The sequence below is a fragment of the Siphateles boraxobius genome, unplaced genomic scaffold (genome assembly GCF_051911475.1).
Source record: "Siphateles boraxobius isolate OS27281-9 unplaced genomic scaffold, OSU_SipBor_1 128, whole genome shotgun sequence".
NCBI classification, from domain to species: Eukaryota; Metazoa; Chordata; class Actinopteri; order Cypriniformes; family Leuciscidae; genus Siphateles; species Siphateles boraxobius.
The window spans coordinates 116,036-129,831 of record NW_027508731.1 but is presented as its reverse complement, the minus strand read 5'-3'; the positions used below and the strand labels follow the sequence as shown (position 1 = coordinate 129,831).

Sequence of the window (13,796 nt, the reverse complement as noted above, 5' to 3'; positions counted from 1 at the left end):
CGGACATGACCGATTGATCATTAATGAGGATAATAAGTATTGACAAATGGAGAACTAGTTAATCTCACAGTCACCCTGTAACTGCACGCATGGGTTGCTGTTTTTGCTTTTACTTGTTGAGGCAAGCAGAACCTGATAGAGTCTCTTCAGTTAACAGCTGAATTTCATTAATAAACCGTAAGTGCTTTCTCCCAGTGTGGTGTGAGTTGCGTGACAGCAGTGAAGGGTTACTCAGTCCCTCAGTGTCCAAATGACCTGCAGGCCTCTACATCTGCACGGCATGCAACAAACCGCATCGATCGCTTGTTCCAGGATATAAAGTGAACAGCGACCTACATTTGCCAAACCAGTGTCTCTTTCAGCTAATAGTGTAGCAGATGTATTTTGATCTGCCATTAGCTGGATTCAGTTTTTCTCATTTAATGTTTTTATATCTTTGAGAGAAGTGATTATTTCAAATGGTGAGTACTGCTAATTTTTTATCGTTTGTGAACTTTTATCAGTTTTCAGCTTCATATTAATAGACGTGCTTACAGATATCAGTAAAGTTAAACATGTCAGCATGTTTTCGCGCTGTAACCCGTGTTAAAGTACAGAATGGTATGTGTTGTTTGTGTGCGTGACTGAGCTGTTTCTCGGCCCGTCAGGAGGATGGGGGACTGGAACTTCTTGGGGGGAATTCTGGAGGAGGTCCACATCCACTCCACCATGGTGGGAAAGATCTGGCTCACCATCCTCTTCATCTTCCGCATGCTGGTTCTGGGCGTGGCGGCCGAGGACGTGTGGAACGACGAGCAGTCTGACTTCATCTGTAACACGGAGCAGCCCGGCTGCCACAACGTGTGCTACGACCGGGCCTTCCCCATCTCGCTGATCCGCTACTGGGTCCTGCAGGTCATCTTCGTGTCCTCTCCCTCGCTGGTCTACATGGGTCACGCCATATACCGGCTGCGCGTGCTGGAGAAGGAGCGGCACTGCAAGAGAGTGGCCCTGCGCCGGGAGCTGGAGGCGATGGATCTGGAGAAGCGAGTGGCCCTGCGCCGGGAGCTGGAGACGATGGATCTGGAGAAGCGAGTGGCCCTGCGCCGGGAGCTGGAGACGATGGACCTGGAGGTTCTGGAGCCCCGGCGTAGGGTCGAGCGGGAGCTCAGGCAGCTGGAGACCGGGAAGCTCAACAAGGCTCCGCTGCGGGGGTCCCTGCTCAGGACATACGTGGCCCACATCATGACCCGGTCCGTGGTGGAGGTGGGCTTCATGCTGGGCCAGTACCTGCTGTACGGGCACCATCTGGAGCCGCTGTACAAGTGTGACCGGGAGCCGTGCCCCAACACCGTGGACTGCTTCGTCTCTCGGCCCACGGAGAAGAGCGTGTTCATGGTGTTCATGCAGGGCATCGCAGCAGTGTCCCTGTTCCTCAGCCTGATGGAGATCCTGCATCTCGCATACAAGAAACTGAAGACGGGAATCCTGGACTACTATCCTCAGCTGAAAGATGAGCTGGGAGATTATTACGGCAAGAAGAACTCAGTGGTACATCAGGTGTGCGTGAGCCAAGGCCGTAAAGCCACCATCCCCACGGTCCTGGGCGGATTTGCTCCACTCCTGGAGAAACAGGGCAACGGCCCCACTTACCCCGCGCTCATCAACCCCCTGTGCGCCTTCATCCCGGTCCAGGGCGAGCCGGGTCTGGACCCGCAGAGGGAGAACCGGGACCTCATTCTAAACAGCAACTCCAACAACACGACCGGGACCCGCTCTCCGCTGGTGCTCGAGTCCGAGAGCTCGGTGCTGCCCGGCCCGACGGCGCTGCGCAAGCAGAGGAGAGTAAGCCCGGCCTGGAACTGCAGCACCGTGATGGAGGGCAACGGGTCGGACAGCGGAGACTCCAGCGCCAGGCCTGAGGCCGACCCGAGCATGAGGACTCGCTGCGGACGGGCCGTGTCCAGGTCCGACCTGAGGACAGCCGGCAGAACACACACACCCGACTCTGTGGCGGAGCTGAGCTCTGGGTCACGGCACCACAGTTCTGTGGAGAGTCCAAGCTTTTCTCCGGGCCGACAGAGAGCATCCCCGACCAGCAGCAGCAGACGAGCAGATCTGAAGATCTGAAGTTACTCTCGATACTCTCTGAAGATACTCTCCTGTGTCTTTATTAACACTTTAGGCAGATCTGAAGATACTCTACTGTGTGTTATTCTCCTTCATCTTTATTAATACTATAGGTCACATGACAGGTTTCTGTCAAGTAAGATTTTTATTTGCTTTGGTGAAGAGATAATTCACCCAAATAAAAGATCATTCTGTCATCATATAAATGTCTTGGGCTGCGTTCCAGTCCACTTTTAGACCCGCATTTGCGAACTTCCCCTCGGGGGAATCCCTGCCGTTCCATTTGTGAAGTGGACGAGGGAAGTTTATATGGACCGACCCTTGTTCCCTCGATTTCGACCGAGGGAGCGAGTCTACTTCACATGTACACTTCAGGCAGTTCCATATACCACAATGCAACACGATTGTGTCATCACCGCAGATCTAGTCTAATCACCAAAAACAACTCTATGATATATTAATTAGAATATTTTTCATTTAAAACAACCCAAACACACCTATATACATTTGGATGCGGCATTAAACAAATTCTTAAAGGGGAAAAAATTGTAAATAATAAATCAACTCCATAGCTGATTCCAAGCGATCAAGGGCTTATCGTTCCAGTTCAGCCCATTGCAGTTTCCGCCAGTAGCGGACACTCGTGCAACGCAAGCAATGGCGCACATCTGAGCGAACGAGACGGAGGGAAGTTAGCGAGTGAAGGACATGTCAATATTGGACTAAAACGCAGCCTTGGTGTTATTTTGTTTTTGTCCATAAAAATGAGCCAATGGGAACCAAACTAGTTTGTGACACAGATTTGGAACAACATGAGAACAAGTAAATGATGACAATGGACTATTTTTTTGGGTGAACTATCTCTTTAAATTCTAGTCTAACATTATCTTCTTCCTGGACCCATATAGTGGGTTTAAATGTTTAACTTATAGAATGAGGACTTGTACCTGCATGTTCTTCTAAATGTAAATATGTTTTTAGCTGAAACCATCGCTGATTGACAGACATATCTCAGTGTGAACAGTGATGTGTACAGTACAGAGGAACTCAGCAGAGCAGCGAATGCATGCTGTGAGTTCGTATATTCTTAGTTTATAACACCCTTGCTAAATTTATGCAAATATAAGAGAAAAGGTCATACTGGACAAAAAAAGTATCATCCCTCAATTTTTTTAAATCATAATCATTTTGCAGATTGAGACTATCAAGACAAAGCTACAAAGGGATTATTTCCCACAATACAATGCAACTGTCTCCAAGTAGCCGTTTCGCCTTCAAAGACATTTGACAATTAAAATGTAAAAAGTCTGGGATCTCGGTGTTGACTTTTCCAAAATCAACACCGAGATCTCATATATAGAATTGTGTTGTTCACTCAGGCTTGTTTTCGAGGAGGCTGTTGCACGAATGTAACTGTTAAACTTAGGATGCATAAGAGTGTTTTAGATTGTTTACAGATTTGTGAAGGACTGTAAAGATCACTGTAATAATAACGCATGTTCACGTACAGATACGGGCCTCTGAAGAACTGGACGTGTGTTTGAGCTCAGGATCATCTCGCTGGAACAGAAAAGGTCCTCCACAAACTGTTCTAACTGTCTAAAAGAAGTCGGTTCTGTATGTACAAGAAACCTGTAAGAGCGTTATCTTATGTCCTGTACACTATTTACTATCAGTCACTAATAGTTTAAGGTGAACATATTTTAGATACAGGACCGAAGACTCAAGAGATCATCTAAGAAACGTTCTGAAGCATAGTTTTTAATAAAGTTAATTTTAAGTCTTTAAATACACATTTTAATTTGTTCTTCAAGTGTATAACCAATGTTGCAAGTTAAACATACAATTTATGTTTGTAGTTCAAATCTCTCCTAATATTATTTCAATATCCACAAATCAAGAACTGTGCAAAAAATGTTTTTTATTAAATATGAGGCACAAATTTGTTGAACATAAATTGTCACTTCTTAGACATTGTATTACAAAAACACTAAGGAACAAATAATATTTTTTACTAATGCAAAGAAATAAATTTCAAAATGGCTACAAGGTTTTATTCTGTAGCTTCTTCCTGCGCCGGCTCGTACTGCAGGAGCTGTGGATGAAGTTCACAAAACAAGTCATTCTCTCTCTCTCACACACACACACACACTCTCATTTCACTACGAGCTGAAGCGCCTGTCAAACACTCATAACTCCAGTGAACACAAGGCTGACCCTGAGCGTCTGTGAATGTGGTAACTGTGTAATAATCTCACCCTGTTTCTCAGATCCTTGTTTTCTGCCAGGAGCTGCTCATATTTCTTCTGTAAGTCAGTCAGTTCCAGACGCAGAGTCTCAGAGTCGTCCTCCTCCGGTCCTGCAACGCCCAGGTGATGCTTGATGAAGCTGAAGTTAGGGTTCGTTAAGGCTGCTAATCCCTCATTCACACTGTAAACCACACTCACACCAGTCTTTGTTAAAACACATTAGTACACATTTGTCATTTAATTCAATGTCTTTAATTCACCACAAGCTTGGGCGTAACAGTCAGAAGTTATAAATATATTATTTATTCATAGCATTGCATTCACAAACTTGTTATTCATAAATCAAATTTAAATTTAAATTAACTCTCGGTGCAGGATGATAAAATAAGGGGTCTTTTATCAGCTGAATGTAAGTGCGGTTACTCAGAGCCGATCCGCCCTATACGCTCAGTACGCAAGCTGCGTAGGGCCCCGCAAATTACTCAAGGCCCCGCCTCCCCCTCGTGCCATAGCGCGTCAATTAATGTTTACAACATCCATGACAAAATTAAGTGAAACTATTCTTCTGGTCACGAAAAGAGGGGGGGGGGGGGGGGGGGGGGGGGGGAACATGAGAGTGAATTGCGGGAAAAACAATCAGGTAAACTTGTGTTCTCTCCTCTCCAAGTTTGATGTCAGCAAAGTTAAGTTTATGTGCATTTCTACTGTGTTTTTTCGGTCTTGCTAACCTAGCTGGGCAGGCAGTCAGTGCATCTCTTGCATCACTTTGTGCCTGACAAAAGTGAGAGTAAAATACAATTATTTATTACGTTTGTTTTTGATGAACGACAAAGTGCAACGGTGTTTGTTTACTGCAGCTCGGAAAAGATAACCGCGTCGCGTGTGTTATCATGCGTTCATATGCGCGCGCACGAAATGAAACTCGCATTTTTCAAGCAGAAATATATGTGGAGACCACGACCAGACATACTGTACAATATATGGGCGTGAATGATGGCACTCCTCATCAAAGTACACATTATATAGTATATACTTTTAAAACAAGACACTGATTATCTAGTCTCAGTCAATGTGTAGTTAAAAACTATAAACAACTGCACTAATTATACAAGATGGAAAGCAATGTATTGACAATTTGACTACTGATTTATTGGCTATATTGAATTTTAAATGTTGAATAGCTAGCTGGACATACTGGTCAATATGGATGGACATCCCTCAGTAAATATTAATCATAAATCAAAAATTGCTTCAACATGGATAATAAAAAAAACCTTTAACATGCTATGGCAAGCCATTTTAGATTTTATTCATTTACAGTTCATGCATTTTTGATATCAATAATTTTTTTTTTACTATTTGCAATGTGAATTCTTGATTATTTTTACTATAGGGCCCCTTAGTTACATTTTTATTAACCAATGTCTATTTTTGATATCAGGAATTACATGTTCACTTGTACAAAAGTTAATTTTTTATATCAATGATGTCATCACTCACAGGGATTATTGATATCTGCATCACTAGTTCACTAGTTAAATATTACAAGAGCCAAGTCATAGTATTAATAGTATTTTATATTTGAAAATGAATAAAAGGAAATTGGGAGCCAGTTTGAATGGTCTGATGCAGCTTATAAAATGAGTTATCTATAATTTGCAGGTGCTATGCTTAAGTTTGTCAGTAGAGGAGATGCTGGATCATCAGCCAATATTCTATAGAAATACTCTATTCAATAAATATTGTTTGTTTGAACCTCATTCTGTTCTACATTTTTGTACTTATTCTTTGACTGTTTTGTTTAAAGGAGGGAGGATTGTATTGGGAGCACTGAAGTGTCAGGTGTGACTGTGTGTAAATGGCAATCGGTTTACATAGCTTTTGCCAAGTAAGACATGATCCTGGATCAACATTCCTGTCCCAAAATGTAGTCCTTACCCAATCCCTACCCTTAAACATAACCCTACCCATAACTTTTCCCTAAAATCAGAGGGTAATGATCAGTGAATAACACTGATGTTTAAGGACTTCACCCTGATTCTAAGCCTAAACTTGACATAAACTGTAAACTTGTCCCTCAAATCTGATTGGTTGATTGGAAAGTTGATCCAGGATCAACAAAGATGTTGATCCAGGAACATGTGGTACTTGGTGAAATCACGTTCACCCACGGGGTCAGGTAGAGGGCCCCGTAGCAGAATTTAGCTTAGGGCCCCAGGGAGGTCAGGATCGGCACTGCGGTTACTTTAAACAATGGGATCTAGTTTTGCTTTACATTAGTCTAAACATAATTAGCAAGATTCTGCAGATTTGAGTAGATTCTGGTCTGAGAACAGCAGATTTGAGCAGATTCTGGTCTCAGATCAGCAGATTTGAGCAGATTCTGGTCTCAGATCAGCAGATTTGAGCAGATTCTGGTCTCAGATCAGCAGATTTGAGCAGATTCTGGTCTGAGAACAGCAGATTTGAGCAGATTCTGGTCTGAGAACAGCAGATTTGAGCAGATTCTGGTCTGAGAACAGCAGATTTGAGCAGATTCTGGTCTGAGAACAGCAGATTTGAGCAGATTCTGGTCTCAGATCAGCAGATTTGAGCAGATTCTGGTCTCAGATCAGCAGATTTGAGCAGATTCTGGTCTCAGATCAGCAGATTTGAGCAGATTCTGGTCTGAGAACAGCAGATTTGAGCAGATTCTGGTCTCAGATCAGCAGATTTGAGCAGATTCTGGTCTCAGATCAGCAGATTTGAGCAGATTCTGGTCTCAGATCAGCAGATTTGAGCAGATTCTGGTCTCAGATCAGCAGATTTGAGCAGATTCTGGTCTCAGATCAGCAGATTTGAGCAGATTCTGGTCTGAGAACAGCAGATTTGAGCAGATTCTGGTCTCAGATCAGCAGATTTGAGCAGATTCTGGTCTGAGAACAGCAGATTTGAGCAGATTCTGGTCTCAGAACAGCAGATTTGAGCAGATTCTGGTCTGAGAACAGCAGATTTGAGCAGATTCTGGTCTGAGAACAGCAGATTTGAGCAGATTCTGGTCTCAGATCAGCAGATTTGAGCAGATTCTGGTCTCAGATCAGCAGATTTGAGCAGATTCTGGTCTGAGAACAGCAGATTTGAGCAGATTCTGGTCTGAGAACAGCAGATTTGAGCAGATTCTGGTCTGAGAACAGCAGATTTGAGCAGATTCTGGTCTGAGAACAGCAGATTTGAGCAGATTCTGGTCTCAGATCAGCAGATTTGAGCAGATTCTGGTCTGAGAACAGCAGATTTGAGCAGATTCTGGTCTCAGATCAGCAGATTTGAGCAGATTCTGGTCTCAGATCAGCAGATTTGAGCAGATTCTGGTCTCAGATCAGCAGATTTGAGCAGATTCTGGTCTCAGATCAGCAGATTTGAGCAGATTCTGGTCTCAGATCAGCAGATTTGAGCAGATTCTGGTCTGAGAACAGCAGATTTGAGCAGATTCTGGTCTGAGAACAGCAGATTTGAGCAGATTCTGGTCTGAGAACAGCAGATTTGAGCAGATTCTGGTCTGAGAACAGCAGATTTGAGCAGATTCTGGTCTCAGATCAGCAGATTTGAGCAGATTCTGGTCTGAGAACAGCAGATTTGAGCAGATTCTGGTCTCAGAACAGCAGATTTGAGCAGATTCTGGTCTGAGAACAGCAGATTTGAGCAGATTCTGGTCTGAGAACAGCAGATTTGAGCAGATTCTGGTCTCAGATCAGCAGATTTGAGCAGATTCTGGTCTCAGATCAGCAGATTTGAGCAGATTCTGGTCTGAGAACAGCAGATTTGAGCAGATTCTGGTCTGAGAACAGCAGATTTGAGCAGATTCTGGTCTGAGAACAGCAGATTTGAGCAGATTCTGGTCTGAGAACAGCAGATTTGAGCAGATTCTGGTCTCAGATCAGCAGATTTGAGCAGATTCTGGTCTGAGAACAGCAGATTTGAGCAGATTCTGGTCTCAGATCAGCAGATTTGAGCAGATTCTGGTCTCAGATCAGCAGATTTGAGCAGATTCTGGTCTCAGATCAGCAGATTTGAGCAGATTCTGGTCTCAGATCAGCAGATTTGAGCAGATTCTGGTCTCAGATCAGCAGATTTGAGCAGATTCTGGTCTGAGAACAGCAGATTTGAGCAGATTCTGGTCTGAGAACAGCAGATTTGAGCAGATTCTGGTCTGAGAACAGCAGATTTGAGCAGATTCTGGTCTGAGAACAGCAGATTTGAGCAGATTCTGGTCTCAGATCAGCAGATTTGAGCAGATTCTGGTCTCAGATCAGCAGATTTGAGCAGATTCTGGTCTCAGATCAGCAGATTTGAGCAGATTCTGGTCTGAGAACAGCAGATTTGAGCAGATTCTGGTCTCAGATCAGCAGATTTGAGCAGATTCTGGTCTCAGATCAGCAGATTTGAGCAGATTCTGGTCTCAGATCAGCAGATTTGAGCAGATTCTGGTCTCAGATCAGCAGATTTGAGCAGATTCTGGTCTGAGAACAGCAGATTTGAGCAGATTCTGGTCTGAGAACAGCAGATTTGAGCAGATTCTGGTCTGAGAACAGCAGATTTGAGCAGATTCTGGTCTGAGAACAGCAGATTTGAGCAGATTCTGGTCTCAGATCAGCAGATTTGAGCAGATTCTGGTCTGAGAACAGCAGATTTGAGCAGATTCTGGTCTGAGAACAGCAGATTTGAGCAGATTCTGGTCTGAGAACAGCAGATTTGAGCAGATTCTGGTCTGAGAACAGCAGATTTGAGCAGATTCTGGTCTGAGAACAGCAGATTTGAGCAGATTCTGGTCTGAGAACAGCAGATTTGAGCAGATTCTGGTCTGAGAACAGCAGATTTGAGCAGATTCTGGTCTGAGAACAGCAGATTTGAGCAGATTCTGGTCTGAGAACAGCAGATTTGAGCAGATTCTGGTCTGAGAACAGCAGATTTGAGCAGATTCTGGTCTCAGATCAGCAGATTTGAGCAGATTCTGGTCTCAGATCAGCAGATTTGAGCAGATTCTGGTCTGAGAACAGCAGATTTGAGCAGATTCTGGTCTGAGAACAGCAGATTTGAGCAGATTCTGGTCTGAGAACAGCAGATTTGAGCAGATTCTGGTCAGAGAACAGCAGATTTGAGCAGATTCTGGAACAGAAGCGTGTGATTTCAGTGACAGTAAAGGATACTCCAAGGCATTGTTGGGTTTCTCAGTTTCCTCGTACAAAGCCACCAAGACTGAAATACAGAAGGTCAAATCAGCTGCATGCAAAAGATGTTTGATTAATATTGATTTGATGAGTGATTTTACCATTGGTGAGACTGTCGAGGACCCCGGCCTTCTCCAGATATCTCCTGAACTGCTCTCGCTTCGACTCTGAGGCCTGCAAACATCACACAACAGAAGAACACTCAACTAAACTAGATACTGTTATTTCCACTGCAGAACAAAGTGTGTAACTTTCCCCAACCTCGAGCTAAAGTAGGTGAAACATTCACACACATTCAGCTGTGAGTTTGAGAGGATTCACAGAAGACAGGTATTCACATACACATATTAGAGCAGTTGAATAACATTTATAGTGCCTAAATGTCACTGTTAGATTCTGTATCAAGTGTCTTGTATTTGAGTCAGTAACGTTATTGTGTTTGTTAGTGGATGGTGTCGCTAGTTAATGAGATTCTGTTCAGCTGTGTGAACTTCAGGAGAACCTACACTAAAACACCAGCGGCTTTAACGAAGAGAAAATATCCAAACATACACTTTATCACACATTTAACGTTATACTGTAAGTTTAAAGTTTAAGTTCTTTCACTTCGTCCATGAAAGATATAAAGCTCTTAAAAGCTAAACAACAACTCAAATGCTTTCTGTTCTAGTAAAACATCATCTTTACATGGAAAAATGTCGAGTTTTATTTACTCACTCTGTAATGCGCCATCGCGAATGACAGTCACGAAATGTTTGTTCGCCAAATGCCTCAAACGTGCGACTCCTCCGTGCGCATGCGCTGAGCCAAGGCGGAAACACAACACACACGGTCGCCCTGGCAACGCTTAAAGGGACCGTCATCAACACTAACAGCTAAAGTCACTAAAATCTCAGTTTAACCCTTGAGCTCTGAGAATTAATGTGTTAATAACTGACATGAGTTAACACACATATGAGGAAATGAGGCTTTGTGGTTGTATTGTCTATTCCATATTATTTTATCATATGTTAATCATTTAATATAGTTATTGCATTTATTCATTGTTCATGTTTTTTGGTGATATATAGGCGGGATTGATTAATTAACAGACTCACAGATATTCATTTTCATTTATGTGTTTCGTTTAGTATGAAAACTAATTTATCTCGACTGTGGTTACAGCATTTATAGCCTGAAAATGGATCTAAAATCATATTATTATCGTCATGATTCATATTTTTCGTCTCATTTTCGTTGATGAAATGAACAGTGTTTTTGAGTAGTTTACTAGATTTAAAATTACACAGTTGATTAATTCACCACAGCATAAATAAATATTTACTTTCATAAATAAAATCATGTAATTTGTTTTGTAGAAATAATAATAATAATGCTGGGATGCAGAAATACTACACAGAGCAGACTGCTATATTAAGCATGTTAGAAAAAGTAAATAAATTCAATACTTCTTGGATTTAACAGATTTCTCTGTAAACTAATTATATAAAACTATATTGTCAGTTCATAATACTTGCATTTACTTCCATTGAAAGATATAGAAAGATGAACTTAAAATATTAATTATCCTGTGTCTCCCTCTAGTGTTCAATATTAATGTCACAGTTTTTCACAGTCATTCGGACTCGTTTCTCTATATCCTAAAATCACTTTATCAAACATCAGTCTATGTGGGATAAACTGAGAAGCATTATCATTGTTTCAGCACAAAATACATTCAATAAATACATCTCTACATTTACATCAATTAATTTCACACTCGGACAAAAACACCAGCAAAACTCTATATATACAGGGCTGGAAACAAACAAACAAACAAACAAACAATAGGACTTCCTTAACCAAAACCAGAAGAAAAATAATTAACAAAAGAAAATGGGACCTTCCTCACTACAAGTTACAAATGACACTTTCAGTTTAACAAAAGAATAAGAAAAACAATCAAGTAGCTATCAAGAGAGTTGGGGTTAACAGAGGCAGGAGCACTGTCACAGTTTTCACCATTTAACACTACGGTGCTTCTCATTTCTTATTAGTGCATCCTCGTTTCCTTTCCTCGTTTCCTTTCCTCGTTTCCTTTCCTCGTTTCCTTTCCTCGTTTCCTTTCCTCGTTTCCTTTCCTCGTTTCCTTTCCTCGTTTCCTTTCCTCGTTTCCTTTCCTCGTTTCCTTTCCTCGTTTCCTTTCCTCGTTTCCTTTCCTCGTTTCCTTTCCTCGTTTCCTTTCCTCGTTTCCTTTCCTCGTTTCCTTTCCTCGTTTCCTTTCCTCGTTTCCTTTCCTCGTTTCCTTTCCTCGTTTCCTTTCCTCGTTTCCTTTCCTCGTTTCCTTCCCTCGTTTCCTTTCCTCGTTTCCTTTCCTAGCGTCTCAGCTCCACCCCCTGTAGGTTTTGAGGGAAGGACGCTAGGAAAGAAAATGAGGATGGAGGAATCGAATGAAAGCTTTTTTATACATTGGAATACTTGATCACTCGAGCGTCACTTCATAGCGTCATCAGCAGCGCTCAAAGGATCTGCCCTTATGTTGTTGAAGTTTGTTTATTTAAGAATTTCATAATGAATAATAATAAAGCAAGATACCCTGTTGAAATATGTGAGATGTGGGGTTTATAAAAACAGCGAGGGTAAAGTACAAATTCAAATTATTGTGACCGATGTGAAGGGTAGGAGAATGTATATGTGTGTCACGTTTAGTCAATAAAACACTTCCGTAAAGGATACACTCATGTATCCTCGCTCATGACTCCTCTGAAAGTTCCTCACTCCTCGATCCTCGACTCCTCACGGTGCAATTAGAGAATTGAGATGTCCTTCAAGATGGCTGTGCTTGATTGGTTTCCGGGTCATAGGATGGAGGACAGAGGAGCGAGGAGACGAGGAGGGATATTGAGAAGCACCCTAGGTATCAGTTGGTAGGGATTGCTGACGCGAAACTGACGTTTCCGAAGCTTTGTGAGATCCCGAAGCGCAGATGTTTCGAAACACTGATCCGAAGCGTGATTCAAAACACCCATGTCACGTGACTACGGCTAAATGAAGCTTCGGAGTGTTTCACACGTGTTTCGACAGGTGGCACGGTCCGCCGAATCAGCGTTTGATTGACAGGGTCGGGAACAGACCACACAATCGCACATCTGTATAAAAGTGAAGGCAACGCATCTTGACCTCGTGGGTTTTTGTGAGAGGAGTTTGAGTTTGAGATAGCGGATTTTTGGTGATATAGTGACATTTATAGTGCGATTTGTTTAGTTATATCTAGGCTTACATTTAAATTTACACATTGACTGATAGGCTAGAGACAGACAGAGACATATAGTGACACATAGATGCATAGAAATATATATAGACAGATAGATTAATAGATAGATACATAGATAGATTAAGATAGATATATAGATAGATAGATAGATAGATATATAGATAGATAGATAGATAGATACATAGATAGATTAAGATAGATATATAGATATATAGATAGATAGATGGATTAAGATAGATATATAGATAGATAGATACATAGATAGATTAAGATAGATAGATAGATTAAGATAGATAGATAGATAGATAGATAGATAGATTAAGATAGATAGATAGATAGATAGATTAAGATAGCTACATAGATAGATATAGATAGATAGATACATAGATAGATAGATAGATAGATTAAGATAGATATATAGATATATAGATAGATAGATAGATAGATAGATAGATAGATACATAGATAGATTAAGATAGATAGATAGATTAAGATAGATATATAGATATATAGATAGATAGATATATAGATAGATAGATATATAGATAGATAGATAGATAGATTAAGATAGATATATAGATATATAGATAGATAGATAGATAGATTAAGATAGATATATAGATATATAGATAGATAGATAGATAGATAGATAGATAGATACATAGATAGATTAAGATAGATAGATATATAGATATATAGATAGATAGATATATAGATAGATAGATAGATAGATTAAGATAGATATATAGATATATAGATAGATAGATAGATAGATTAAGATAGATATATAGATATATAGATAGATAGATAGATAGATAGATAGATAGATACATAGATAGATTAAGATAGATAGATAGATTAAGATAGATATATAGATATATAGATATATAGATATATAGATAGATAGATATATAGATAGATAGATAGATAGATTAAGATAGATATATAGATATATAGATATATAGATATATAGATAGATAG

General features: G+C 41.1%; 2 protein-coding genes across 3 annotated transcripts; one reads left to right on the top strand and one right to left on the bottom strand.

The window, feature by feature from the left end:
- The first annotated feature begins 290 nt into the window (after positions 1–290).
- On the top strand, positions 291–2,126 carry gja9b (gap junction protein alpha 9b). Of its 2 annotated transcripts, none has more exons than XM_077225183.1 (2): positions 291–461; positions 648–2,126. In XM_077225183.1, exon 2 carries the CDS (start codon positions 652–654, stop codon positions 2,107–2,109), a length of 1,458 nt encoding a protein of 485 aa, XP_077081298.1. In that variant the 5' UTR covers positions 291–461; positions 648–651; the 3' UTR covers positions 2,110–2,126. The 2 variants fall into 2 exon arrangements, with proteins under 2 accessions (XP_077081298.1, XP_077081299.1); XM_077225184.1 differs by having other exon boundaries at positions 379–461; positions 651–2,126.
- A 1,884-nt stretch (positions 2,127–4,010) lies between these two features.
- mycbp (MYC binding protein) lies at positions 4,011–10,392 on the bottom strand. The gene is made up of 5 exons (XM_077225185.1): positions 10,280–10,392; positions 9,664–9,736; positions 9,542–9,590; positions 4,368–4,497; positions 4,011–4,204 (listed from the first exon to the last, which is right to left on the bottom strand). The coding sequence occupies exons 1-5, from the start codon at positions 10,292–10,294 to the stop codon at positions 4,163–4,165; spliced, it is 309 nt and encodes a 102-aa protein (XP_077081300.1). The 5' UTR covers positions 10,295–10,392; the 3' UTR covers positions 4,011–4,162.
- Positions 10,393–13,796: the final 3,404 nt, after the last annotated feature.